General features: G+C 40.2%; 1 protein-coding gene across 6 annotated transcripts in view; it reads right to left on the reverse strand.

Moving 5' to 3' along the window:
• Positions 1-13,221, reverse strand: part of ZNF236 (zinc finger protein 236) — a 77,669-nt gene that overhangs the window by 7,131 nt on the left and 57,317 nt on the right. For 5 of the 6 annotated variants that reach the window (XM_048289372.1, XM_048289371.1, XM_048289370.1 and 2 more), the window contains 6 exons: positions 12,094-12,337; positions 9,858-10,037; positions 9,177-9,329; positions 8,373-8,563; positions 5,244-5,375; positions 3,821-4,018 (listed from right to left, as the gene is read on the reverse strand). In XM_048289372.1, coding sequence (XP_048145329.1) covers positions 3,821-4,018; positions 5,244-5,375; positions 8,373-8,563; positions 9,177-9,329; positions 9,858-10,037; positions 12,094-12,337 — 1,098 coding nt within the window. Of the gene's footprint in view, positions 1-3,525; positions 3,712-3,820; positions 4,019-5,243; positions 5,376-8,372; positions 8,564-9,176; positions 9,330-9,857; positions 10,038-12,093; positions 12,338-13,221 lie in introns of those variants that run through there. The other variant, XM_048289373.1, reaches the window with a different exon arrangement.

The raw sequence follows: 13,221 nt of genomic DNA on the forward strand, positions 1-13,221 counted from the left end.
CAACAGTCAGCTTGCAGATAGTTCCACTACATACTGATATGAAATTGGACAGTTCAGTCACTGTGCACATCTTAAGATTCTCATCTCTGAAGCTGTAAAATAGGACAGTAACCCACATCAGAAGGGGAACCGAAGTCACTGGACTGAAAAGTCTTGATACTGGGGGGTAAGGTGGGTGGTGGACATGTTTGTACATGATCTCTAAAGAGGATTTTCTTGTGGATAATTGTGAATCTGCTGGTACTGATATCTTTGGAAAAAAACACATACACAGTTAAGTACTGGCATCTAAACATTGATACCCTTGATACCCTTACCTCTTACTGGGTTTTTCTGAAAAGTATGAAGTTTGGCAGAGCCCTTAATATTTCTGGTGATCTCCAGAATTCCATCAGTATAAAATGAAGACCATGAGTAACAGATCACTAAACCCTTCCCAAAATCCTAAGCCAAACCCCATGGTTTCATTTATCTTTGTTGAATTTGCTGTTAAAGGCTGCTCACAGCTGATGCTACTATTAATACCTTGATAAAGAGTCTGATAAGGGGTGGAATTTGTTTTAGTACATGCTGGTCCTGTGGTAAATGAAACTGTCCTTTAAGACCTTTAAGATCAAAGCCAACCATTAACCAGCACTGACAAGTCTACCACTAAACTATGTCTGCTAACTGTCCATAGTGCCACATCTACACATCTTCTAAATACCATCAGAGTTGGTGACTCAACGACTTCCCTGAACAGCCTGTGCCAGCACTTGACAAGCCTTTCAGTGAAGAAATTTTCCCTAACATTCAATCTAAACCCCCCCTAACACAATTGAGGTAATTTCCTCTTGTCCTATTGCTCATTACCCAGCAGAAGAAGCCAATCCCCACCTGACCACAACCTCCTCACAGGGAGTTGTAGAGTGATAAGTGACACCCCCAGCCTCCTTTTCTCCAGGCTAAACAACCCCAACTTCGCTCCTCCTAAGACTTGTGTTCCACACCTTTCACCAGCTCCATTGGCTTTCTCTGGACACACTCTATAACCTCAATGTCCTTCTTGAAGTGAGGGCCCAAAACCGAACACAGGATTTGAGGTGCGGCCTTGCCCGTGTTAAGTACAGAGGGACAGTACTGCCCTGCTCCTGCTGGCCACACTATTCCTGCTACTATTCCCCATTGGCCTCCTTGGCCACCTGGGCCCACTCTGGCTCATGTTCAGCCACTGCCAGTCAGCACCCCAGGTCCTTTTCCACTGGCAGCTTTCCAGGCACTCTGCCCCCAGCCTGTAGGGCTGCCTGGGGTTGTTGTGACCCAAGGACAGGACCCAGCACTTGACCTTGTTGAACCTCACACAGTTGGCCTCAGCCCACTGATCCAGCCTGTCCAGATCCCTCTGCTGAGCCTTCCCGCCCTCCAGCAGATCAACACTCCTGCCCAACTTGGTGTTGTCTGCAAAGTGACAGAGTGCACTCGATCCTCTTGTCCAGATCATTGATAATGATATTAAATAGACCCAGCCCCAGTACTGAGCCCTGGGAAACACCACTTGTGACTGGCCAGCAGCTGGATGTAATTCCATTCACCACCACTCTGAGCCTGGACATACAGCCAATTTTTTCCCAGCAAACAGTGAACCTGTCCAAGCCATGGGAAGTCAGTTTCTCCAGGAGTATGCTGTGGGTAATAGTGTCAAAGGCTTCGCTGACGTCCAGGTAGACAACATGCACAGCCTTTCCCTCCTCCACTTTGTCACAGGAAATCACATTACTCAAGCAGGGCCTGCTTTTCATAAACCCATACTGGCTGTGCCTGATCTCCTGGCTGTCCTGCATGTGCCACATTATGGCACTCAAGATGGGCTGCTCCATAACCTTTCCTGGCATTGAGATAAGGCTGAAAGGCCTATAGTTTCCCAGATCCTTCTTCCAGCCCTTGGGGATGGGCATCACAAGTGCTAAGATCCAGTCAACTGGGACCTCCCTGCTTAGCCAGCACTGATCATCATAAATGATTGGAAGTGGCTTGGCAAGCTCTTCTGACAGGTCCCTTGGTACCCTTGGGTGGATTCCATCCAGTCTTATAGATGACTTGTGCATGTCTAAGTGGAGTAGCAGCTCCCTGACCACTTCCCCTACCTCCACCAAGATGGCTACAGTGCTGCACGCACCAGTACAGGGACATTTCAAATGTGCTCCAGTGTAGTCAGCACACTGGGGTGGAGCCCAAAGGATGTCGCTGGCACATGAACCCTCAAACACTGGCATGCTGCCCTCAAGCTTATCTCCAGCAAGTCTGGTTTTATCCCTTTCTCCCTACAAATCTAGTTTAGATGATCTCTTTCAATGAGCCCTGCTAGCTCCTCAGCAAAGATCTTTTCCCCCCTTTGAGACAAGTGTAGCCCAACTGCAGCAGGCCAATTGTGTAGACCAATCCATGACCAAAAACCCCAAAATTCTGCTGGTGATGTCAGTCTCAAGATAGTTACTGATCTGCTGGCTCTTCCTGCCTCCTCCTACATCATTCCCTGTAACTGCAAGGATAGAGAAGAAGATTACTTGTGCTTCTGATCCCTTAACAAGTCGTCCCAAGGCCCTGAAGTCTCTTGTGCCTGACCTTGAACTTCTTATTACAACTTCAATCGCCTCCTTCCTGAAAAATCAGTTATGGATAATAATCCAAGGGACATACGAGGGTAAGAAGATACCTTGTCATATATTTAACCTCGCCCCAGGACGTAATAGAAATCAAGTTTTAATTATGGAAAAAAAAAAGTAACACCAGCCAGTTCTAAGAAAATAAATTGGAGAGACTGATATTTGGAGTTTGTTATCATTATTTAAGGAAAACAATGATCGAGACTCTTTTGGTTTTTTTCCTGGGAAATTTCTTCTAAGTCAGAGGTTAAGAGTTTCACAACAACACGTTTTATGATAGTTTCCAATAGTCTAGTTGACAGACATGATCACTCCAAGGGGGTGAACTTCACAAAGAGCGTGTATTTCCTTAAAATATTATATCGAAGGGAAGGGGAATCTATTGAAGAGCTCTCCTAAAAGCTAATATAAAGATAATACAAGTGAATATAAATACATTCCTTTTGGCTCCAAAAACTTCTTGCTATAAATTCTGGGAAGCTGGCAAAATTCTGGGCAACTTACATGTTTCATCTTTTCTAAAAGCCCTTCTTCAAATTACTTCCTTTAAGTATCTCTCAGAGGTAAGATACCAGCGTGAACAAAGCACTTGTCTAGTACAGCCCAATATTACTAACAGGAACATTCTATAATCCAATTAAGAACTTAGGTACACCACTAATCTTTTTTACAAGACTTGGAAGTATTAGGTTGTTCATAATCTAGAGAAAACAGACAAAATATCACTAGACAACAGCAATAATATAAGGACTTCTTAAAACAAACGCTTCCTCTATCACTTGTACTCACACAACAGAGCATCTACAAATGAAATGGTAAAATGGTAAAGCAGGTAGCTTCCTGAGATACCAAAAGATTATCTGAAAATCAGGATTAGCACTGATGATACTCATATGCAAACAAAGTAAATGAAATCCTTTCTTGACACTACTACTTGCATGACAGGCATTAACATTTTTCATTCTGTAGTCAATGCGCATTAAAATCCTCTCCATGCTCCAGAAGAGAGTTCTCTATCTGTGCATACATTATCCCTTAGACTCCCTCTCTCAGATGCACACCTCTCACACTGTAAAGGGAAAGCAAAGACAAAGGGCTAATAGGTACCTTTTGTTAATATCACAGAAAGTCCAAAACAAAAGGAGTTATGAGAACAATCAACTGTTATTACCAAATACCTTGAGATGTGTTGCCCGCTTAAAGGCCTTATTGCAGATGTGGCAAACGTGTATTCGCTCCTTCCCATGAACCTCTTTGCAGTGGTGCGTCAGCATGGTGACGGAATAAAAGGTTTGGCTACACTCAAAACACTGGTGCCCACGAGTTTCTTTTTCTGCTTGACTGCTTTTAGTCACATTAGGGGAAACTTCTGTCACCTATAACAATTTACAAACACACTATCAGATTAATTTCATACACGCATCCACATTGGTTTATTTTTCAAAATCTACCTCAACATGACAAATTTTTGGACAGCATCTTCAAGCAACTTACAGACACAAAAGAAGTCAGTTATATGTAAATACAAACTTCTATTTCACTGCTCTAAAGAATGACACATATATGAATTTTAAGAAAACAACATTAATTAACTATGATCAAATTGACTTAATCATAAATAGAATGTGTGTGTATCTGTATTTTTCTACATTCAGTTTTATGCTCCTGAACATCTCAGTGATCCTCAATTTCCCATCAAACAAAATTCAAAGCCAAAAGCATTTCAGACAGAAAAAAATTATCTTTGATTTTGTAGAGGAGAAGAATATTTTCTATTCGTTTAACTTCTTTACTGAGGATTCTGTTTTCATAAGGAAGTAAAGCTCTACCTCCAGAAGTACTGAAACACAATGAAAAATTGATAGAATTGGATGGTTGTGTGCTGTATTATTGTTTTGTTTTAATTAGTGAAAACTGCTTGGAAAAACTACTTTCTTCAGATAATTTAACACCAAATTCCTTCAACTTTATAGATACAGAAGAATCCTAACTACAGTAACACAAGAAGCAACAAATGAAGTCACCATCTACCTCTCCCGTTTCTCCTATTTTAGAGTTTGCCTTATCAGGCTGGTTGAAAACATCCATTTTCCTTCAACAAAACAAGTCTGAACCACTTTTTCTAGTATCAAAGCTGTACAATGTATGCAGAAGTTTCTATTGTGATTCAAAGGCATAAGAAGCTGAAAAGACTACGTTGCACCATCACTGAAACAACTTAGATACAGAAAGAGAATGGGAAAAGTGTACCAATAGGTGCTATTTTTTTCCCACAACTCCAAAATTTATCTGTTTTTATTATCTAACTACCAATTTACTTGGAAATTTTTGGAGCAGTCTTTATCTGATTTGTAGAAGGAAACATCTTATCTATTACATTTCTTTTTTTGTGTGAATATGTATATATATATGAAAGTGGTTTTTAACTCAAAACTTAAAACAGCATCTGGGTGACTAGGAAGTCACAGAGAACCTCTTCTCAATACTCTTGCTTGAGATTGATATCAGCCCTCATGATTCAGAATAAAAAGGAATTATTCCAGTGTTTCGATTAAATAGAAGTCCTTTACCACAAAAGAGACAGAAATGTATGGTACCTACCTGATATGTTATTTCATCAGAATTTGCAGGTGCTGAATGGGGTGCATGGCTCACCAGTATGACTTGCTGTGATCCTGATCCACTTTGGCTAGCAAGACTGGAATCTGTGAGTATAGCAGGGAACTGCTGACCCTGTCAGAGAGGGGAGCCAAAAAAAAAAAAAGAGTAACCATACTTAAAAAGCTCTATTTAAACGGCTAACTGCAGTCATGTTTCACACCTCAAAATAACTTTTATTTTTCCTTTAGAAATAAGCATTTCAGAATCCTATCTACACAAATGCAACTGTTTTCCTTCCTTTTCTCCTTTGTAGCAGGTTCGGTTTGTAACCGGGCGGAAACACCAATTTAGTGTAGTGGTTTGGTCCAAAATACTCATTACTGTTTATCTTCTGTGAGATAAGAATTAGGAGAAATGCAAAGCAGGCACCAAACTAGAATGAATATAAAGAAGTTTATTAATAGACCTAAAAGAAGAAGAAAAAAAATTATACCACACCTTCAGAACTCTTCTCCCCCTACCTTCCTCCCTTCTCCCACTGACAATGTAAAAAGACAACCCTTAAGATGTTCAGTCTGTTTACCACTTCCATAATAACCTTGTTCAGTCCATTTAGAAAGAAGAGTCTGTCTTGCTCATGCTATGAACACATTATCACAACGAGACAGCCGCCCACTTCTAAATAACTTTGTTCAGTCTATTTAGGAAGAGGAGTCTCTCTGCTCGCATGTGAGTCCCTTCCCTCGACTTGCAGCTTTTCCCACAACTGCTTTCAAGGGTCCACTCTTGAAGGTTTTTGGGGTACAATTTTAAGGTTGAGCTGTTCAGAAACAAAAGTTCTCTTTACCCATCTCTGGGAGCACTTCATCTCTAAGAACAGAGGCCCTTCTCCTTCCCTGAGCAAAGGGCCTTCCTCAGTTTCATCTTTAGGACTATCTCTGGGAGCATCTCTAGGAACTGAGGTTTTCTCCTTTCCCGTGTGGAGCAAAAGTCCTCATCGCTTCCATTTCTCCCTGTCCAAACTTCTCATGAAATTACAGCTGCATCAGCATCTGCCTATCTCAGCGCAGGTGCTTTTGCTTACAAGTTGAACACTCCACCCCCCATATCTTCATGGAATTACAACGGGATACTCTGATATATCTATCATAGCTTCACAACAGACTTTCAGCTTTAAGCATCTCCTCTCTCTCTTCCCTCAGGTTTTCAGCTCTTCACAGCAATAAAAGGGTTAATCTCACCTCAGCCTTGCAGCTTTGCAGCTGGAATGTTGAATGTTTCTTATCGAAGTGGAGAGGGGGGAGAGCCGAGCCGCTCCGGCTGCCCACGGCAAGGCAGTGGGGGGGGTTCCATGGCTGGAACAGGTCCATCGGCTCCAGGATGGCCATGGCCCAGCCCTGCCTGGCCCAAGCAGGGACTGGCGGGGCCCACTGGCCCCCACACGGGCCCCGCAGCCACCTGTGCTAGCACCGGAAACGAGAGAGAGCTGTGGGGGGGTTGTCTATTCTTAAATGTGGATCACAGAGGTGATCACAACTTTAAGTGGCTTAGAGAATTGTCCATATTCAAACTGGCCACTGATAGGCTCTGTCAGATCATGGGGGAAGCTGTAAGCACTCCTTTGCGAGAACATCACTTCTGAGACTATGCTAGCTAACCCATGACATCCTTTAAATTTAAATCTAACAATTTAAGGGTAACAACAGCTGGAAGTTTGTAAGATTAGATTCAGTTCTGATTAATTTTTACCAGCCTTGCGTGAAATGCTGAATATTTCAGCCTTCCCTTGCCTTTTTTTAACCCCTGTATTCTGCTCTCCTGCATGGCCTTCCAACAGTATCTTCTTTTATTTAAATATCTTAATTAAACATACTTCCAAACCCCATGAAATCATGATACAAAATCACTACTTAGGATATATGATTACTAATATCTTACTACTTCTATTTCTACACTACTTTTAATGACTTTTCAATTTCCCCGGGAAACACAGTTTATTTACATACCACCTGTCTATTCACCATGAGTTCCTGTGTTTGTATAGCTATTATTACTATTATTATACAATGTTTAGATTTTATTTATGCTTGTCTTAACAGAAGGCACAGGATCTTATTAATAAACAGCAACACTGCCAAATGTAATCACTTAAATTATTACAAAGTCTGAAATGAAACCATGTTCTGCTTTGTTACTCTGTGATACTAGAAATCACAAACATATCATAAGAATTATTTAAGAAATCATTTCTTCCATTCCCCAAAGCAAAACTGCAGAGGGAAGCATATAACTTTGCTTCACCAGTTTTAATCATACCACAAGCAAGATAAATAGTATTTAATTTATATATATTTACACACTTTAACTCAGGTCAAAAAGTAAATAAAAATCCATCTAAGCCTAGTTAAGCCAAGAAAATAGAAGAAACAGCCCAAGTTTTCAGATGTAAAATCTACATTGAAATGTCAGCCACACAATCCTAAATTTTCACTTTGCAGTGTTTTAATATTATTTTTTTATCTCCCACTCTGTAGATTCTATTTGCCAATATGTCTTTGGCTCTTCACGACACAACACCACAAAATTCTTAAATTACGATATAAATGAAACTAATAGTAAGGTTACTGGGGAGATGATAGTCCATAAAGCACCAATTTTATAAAATTTCTTATCATGCCACCTGTTATTAAACATAGTCAATTAAATTCTCTCCTGTTACTTGCTGTCAAAACAACTGTTGCAACTCCTCTTCAACTCTCAAGTTGACAAGTAGGAAAAAAAGATTACCCCATGAAATAATATATTTCGGAGTACTAAGTTGTACTACTGAATAGTGATGATGAAATACATAGTTCAACACCAAAAACTCCTCTCAAACACTGTTTGAAACAGAAGAACCTATCTGTTAATTTAAAAAAAACAACCCTGCAAAATTTATCTGCCCTTCTGTTTAAATAATTAATGTTTCTACATGCCGTACACACATGGTTGGCAAAGACAAGGAAAATTAACTAAATTTTCAAATACTGTGTATTTACAGGACAAAATTATTTTCTAAGCAAAATCTCCAATTCCTGCCCTGTAAGACAGAAAGATCAATTTATCTGTCAGTTCAGAAAAGCATCTTACCTGTGAAGTGATATTAAGTGTAACTGCATCAAGACCACCTGACAACATTCCCTGAGTGTCAGCAAGAGTCAAAGTGACACTACCATCCCCTCCAACTCCTGATGAAGACATTACCAAATTCTGTGCAGAAACTGCAGACTGAGATATAGGTGTTGCTGGAGGAAGGTTTGTTCCACCTGTTGTGTTAAGTTCTAGAATATATGCAAAATGGTAAAAATTATCTGTTACATACATAAACTCTAAACTGCAAACTTATTTTAAGTGAACTTAGTAATTTCTGTTTCTCATTGCTAGGACTTTATATTTTGGAATCAACAAAATTGGTTAAACAGCTAATCAAGCATCTAAAATTGTCAGTCAAATGATAAAATTAGAAAAATGGCATTTAAATATAGCTTCATGAACACAGTATTGCATGCACAGGTGGTCATGTGCGTATACAAACATATATAGGTAGAAATTCATATACATAAAATCTCAAATCAGTACTAGAGCAAATTTGATATTTTATCACTTCTGCAGCAAAGGCACCAGATTTTGTCATCCTCAAGTTTACACATATAGTTCTTCAGTACTCCTGTAACTGCCTAAAAGTACTAATTTAAGATATGTCTTCTTATTTTCATTTTTCTTACTGTGTGGAATAAAGTTCATTTAAACTGACGTAACAATTTAAAGCTTGTGAGAAAACACAAAATACTTAAAGTTCCTGAATCATGATGTGCAAGATTATACCATTTCATTCTAATATTTATTTTTAAAATAAAATATTATTTTCAATTAGAAATATCATTGTATGCATACCTGGAGCATTTAGTGAAGGGCCCTGAGAAAGAAGCTGGTCGTTGCTTATAGTTAATGTAGCATCTGTAGTCTGACTACTGATGGTTGGTGCTGTCAGCCTTAAGCCAGTATTCAGATCAGTGCTTCCAGAATTATGCTGAATAAGATCTTGGCCTGAATAGAAGTAAGTCCTATTGTAACTGGAATAGTCTCAACATTATTCTGCTACCGTTCTTACAACTATAAACAATAGATCATAAAATAACAAAAGCAGAAAATACAACCAAAACACAGAATTAATTTCTACACATACAGATTTTTATGCAGAGGTTTGACAAGTTTTTAATACAGATGTGATTATGCAAATCCAGATACAAACATGTACAGAAATACATGAGATTAGTAATATTTAGACAAATATGGATCTCACTTATCTAGATTCAAAGCACCAACTTGATCAATCTATAAACATCCAGCTGTTAACTGAGGCTATAAATAAGACAGTGAACCAATCTAACATGTTCTCAAAGCAAATGTGTTTGGTTTTCAAATGTGGATTTGAGGAGTGTCTTTTAAAGTTCATAAATATACAAAAAGTACACCATGGGAAAACTGTGGACTGTGAAAATCCTTGTATGCTACTGCACAGGTACGTCATGAAATACAGATCTGGTATCATTAAAGATTTTTAAAAACACAAACCAGATATTGTAAGAGTGATTTCTTGAGGACTTCCTGATGACGTCGCAGTAGCAGAACCCGAAGCATGAGCTAGAACTTGACTCAAACTGGAATTATTTATGGTTAGCATTATCTCATGTTGTCCATTTGTAGATGACACCATACCCTGTGAAGTCATGACTTGAGTAATGTCTTGTGCACCTAAATGTAAGTGGTCGAACAAAAAAAATTCCATTAATATCCTTTGGTGGAATTTTTGACATTAACTTTTTAAAGCAAGTTATACATTATTTTCTGAACTACTACAATCAGTGCAGCCAAGGGGAGATGCTAGAACTTGCAGTCTAAAATACAAACTTTTTTCACATCCAATTTATTCCTCTGCAGTTAAAAATTTTCAGAACTCATGTATTTTGCTCAAGACTATGGAAGTTGTTAAGTGTTTCCACTATATAGAATCATAGAATGGCCTGGGTTACAAGGGACCCTAAAGATCACATAGTTCCAACTCCCCTGTCATAGGCAGTGACAACTTCCACTATATCAAGCTGCTCAAAGCCCCATTCAACCTGGTCTTGAGCACTTCCAGGGATGAGGCATCCACAGCTTCTATGGGCAACCTGTCCCAGTGCCTCACCACCTTCACCTTCAAAAGAATCTCATCCTAATAGCTAATCTAAACCTACTCTCTAATTCACCTTCTGAAAAAATTTGTGTTAAGATAGGGTAACACAAAGCTGTAAAATTTGCTGAAGATGCTTGTAGTGCTTTGGTCCAAGATACTCATTACTGTTTATCTTCTGTGAGGTAAGAATTAGGAGAAACGCAAAGCAGGCACCAAACTTGAATGAATATAAAGAAGTTTATTAATAGACCTAAAAGAGGAAAAAAAAAATTATACCACACCTTCAGAACTCTCCTCCTCCCCCCACCTTCCTCCCTTCTCCCACTGACAACGTAAAAGGCAACCCTTAAGATGTTCAGTCTGTTTATCACTTCCATAATAACCTTGTTCAGTCCATTTAGAAAGAGAAGACTCTTCTTGCTTGTGCTATGAATACATTATCACAACGAGACAGCCGCCCACTTCCAAATATTGTTCAGTCCATTTAGGAAGAGGTCTCTCTGCTCACATGTGAGTCCCTTCCCCCAACTTGCAGCTTTTCCCACAGTTGCTTTCGAGGGTCCACTCTTGAAGTTTTTTGGGGTACAATTTTAAGGTTGAGCTGTTCAGAAACAAAAGTTCTCTTTACCCATCTCTGGGAGCATTTCATCTCTAAGAACAGAGGCCCTTCTCCTTCCCTGGGAGCAAAGGGTCTTCTTCAGCTTCATCTTTAGGACTATCTCTGGGAGTATCTCTAGGAACTGAGGTTTCTCCTTTCCCATTTGGAGCCAAAGTCCTCATCTGGTCCATCTCTCCCTGTCCAAACTTCTCATGAAATTACAGCTGCATCAGCATCTGCCTATCTCAGCGCAGGTGCTTTTGCTTACGAGTTGAACACTCCACCCCCCATATCTTCATGAAATTACAATGGGTACTCTGATATATCATAGTCCATCACCACCATAGCTTCACAACAGACTTTCAGCTTTAAGCATCTCCTCTCTCTCTTCCCTCAGGTTTTCAGCTCTTCACAGCACTAAAAGGGTTAATCTCACCTCGGCTTTGCAGCTGGAATGTGTCTTACCACTGTTGGTCACATGACCTCTGCCGGACAGTGGTGCCGATTTCACTGAGATCTTGGCTGCAGTGGGGGGGGGAAGCCGAGCCGATCCGGCTGCCCGGGGGGTTCCGTGGGTGGAACAGGGCCCATCGGCTCCAGGATGGCCGTGGCCTGGCCCGGCCTGGCCCGAGCAGGGCCTGGGCTGGGCCCACTGGCCCCCCACACGGGCCCCGCAGCCACCTGTGCCAGCACCAGAAACGAGAGAGAGCTGGGGGGGGGGGAGTTTGTCTATTCTTAAGTGTGGATCACAGAGGTGGTCACAATTTTAAGTGGCTTAAAGAATTGTCCATATTCAAACTGGCCACTGATAGGTTCTGTCAGGTCATACAGAAAGCTGTAGAAGAACATCACTTCCTAGACTTAGCTTGCCAACCTATGACAATGCTCAAGCAAGAACTGCAAGTTTATTTTATTACAATGAGGTGTTTGGTGAGAGCAGGGGGAGGCAGAGGGGTAACATTTTCTCACTGTGGGTAATACCCTAAGTAAAATTAAGAAATTGAAAGCACAATAAAACTACTGACAGGGCTTACCATTAGCGCTGGTTGTCAGCACAGACTCCTGCTCAGACAGGGACCCTATTGCCATGCTAGCAGATGATGTTACTGTGGGCTGCAAAGACAAGCCTGATATGGGCTGAATAACCACATTAGCTGGCACTGCATTTTCTGTTGCCTGGAGGGAGGGATTCTGTGGAGCCATGGTGGGATCTCCAGTCAGCTGCTGAGTAAGTAAATTACTCTGCTGTAATGTCTGCTGTAGGATACTTGGGTCGATCTGAAAAACAAGTTTTCTGCAATCAATCTGAAGTTAATAAAATGGGTTAAATGCATGTTCTTAACATAAGTTCAGAATACATATTTATTGCATATAGAGAACATATGGTACTGAACATACATAATTAACCATTTAAAATTTTAATTTAATTTGTATGTGTCTCTATATAGCCAGTCTCTAAAGTGACTATGTAACCAGTCTATTCAGATTCACCTTCCCTCCCTTCCCTCAGCAAAACGTTTGGGAAATCATGATCAGTTACATATCAGCATGCCTGGCCCCAGGTAAACACATGGCTGGTCTTCTGTACTGTCTTATTAGTGCATGTAATGCCTATCACTGTCTCCATGCTTTTGAAAGTGAAATAGCATGGAGCAGAGAGAAGACTGATACCAGAAATTAATTATTTTTTCAGCTTCTAGGGGTCATTAAGGTCTCACTTCACAAGCCAATAGCTGTTCTCTATACTTAAAAGATAAGACATTTTACACTTCAGAGGTGTTTAGCAGTTGAGAAAAACAAAATTTTCCTTCCTTTTATGCTTAAAACTCCTTGAGCAGAGAGACTATGAGCAACTCAATGCAACTCTGCAGATGTCCCGTCCCTGACCTTGGGGTTGTACCTGGTGACCTCCAGAGGTCTCCTCCAACATCAGAAATTCTGTGCAACTGATCAAACACAACCAATTTCAAGAAAATCATGGTTTCACACATCTCAAATACTTCTAAATGCAATCATCTCACCTCTTCCTGTCATTCCTTTCACAAGATTAGTGGGAATTTAAATTGTGAATCCAACTATTAAAAGCTTGCAAAGTAACAGTGTCTTATGTTTAGAAAAGCACATTCTGTGCAATAATTTGGGTTTGTTTTGGGGGGGGTGAA

Source organism: Corvus hawaiiensis, chromosome 30 (genome assembly GCF_020740725.1).
Source record: "Corvus hawaiiensis isolate bCorHaw1 chromosome 30, bCorHaw1.pri.cur, whole genome shotgun sequence".
Taxonomy (NCBI): domain Eukaryota; kingdom Metazoa; phylum Chordata; class Aves; order Passeriformes; family Corvidae; genus Corvus; species Corvus hawaiiensis.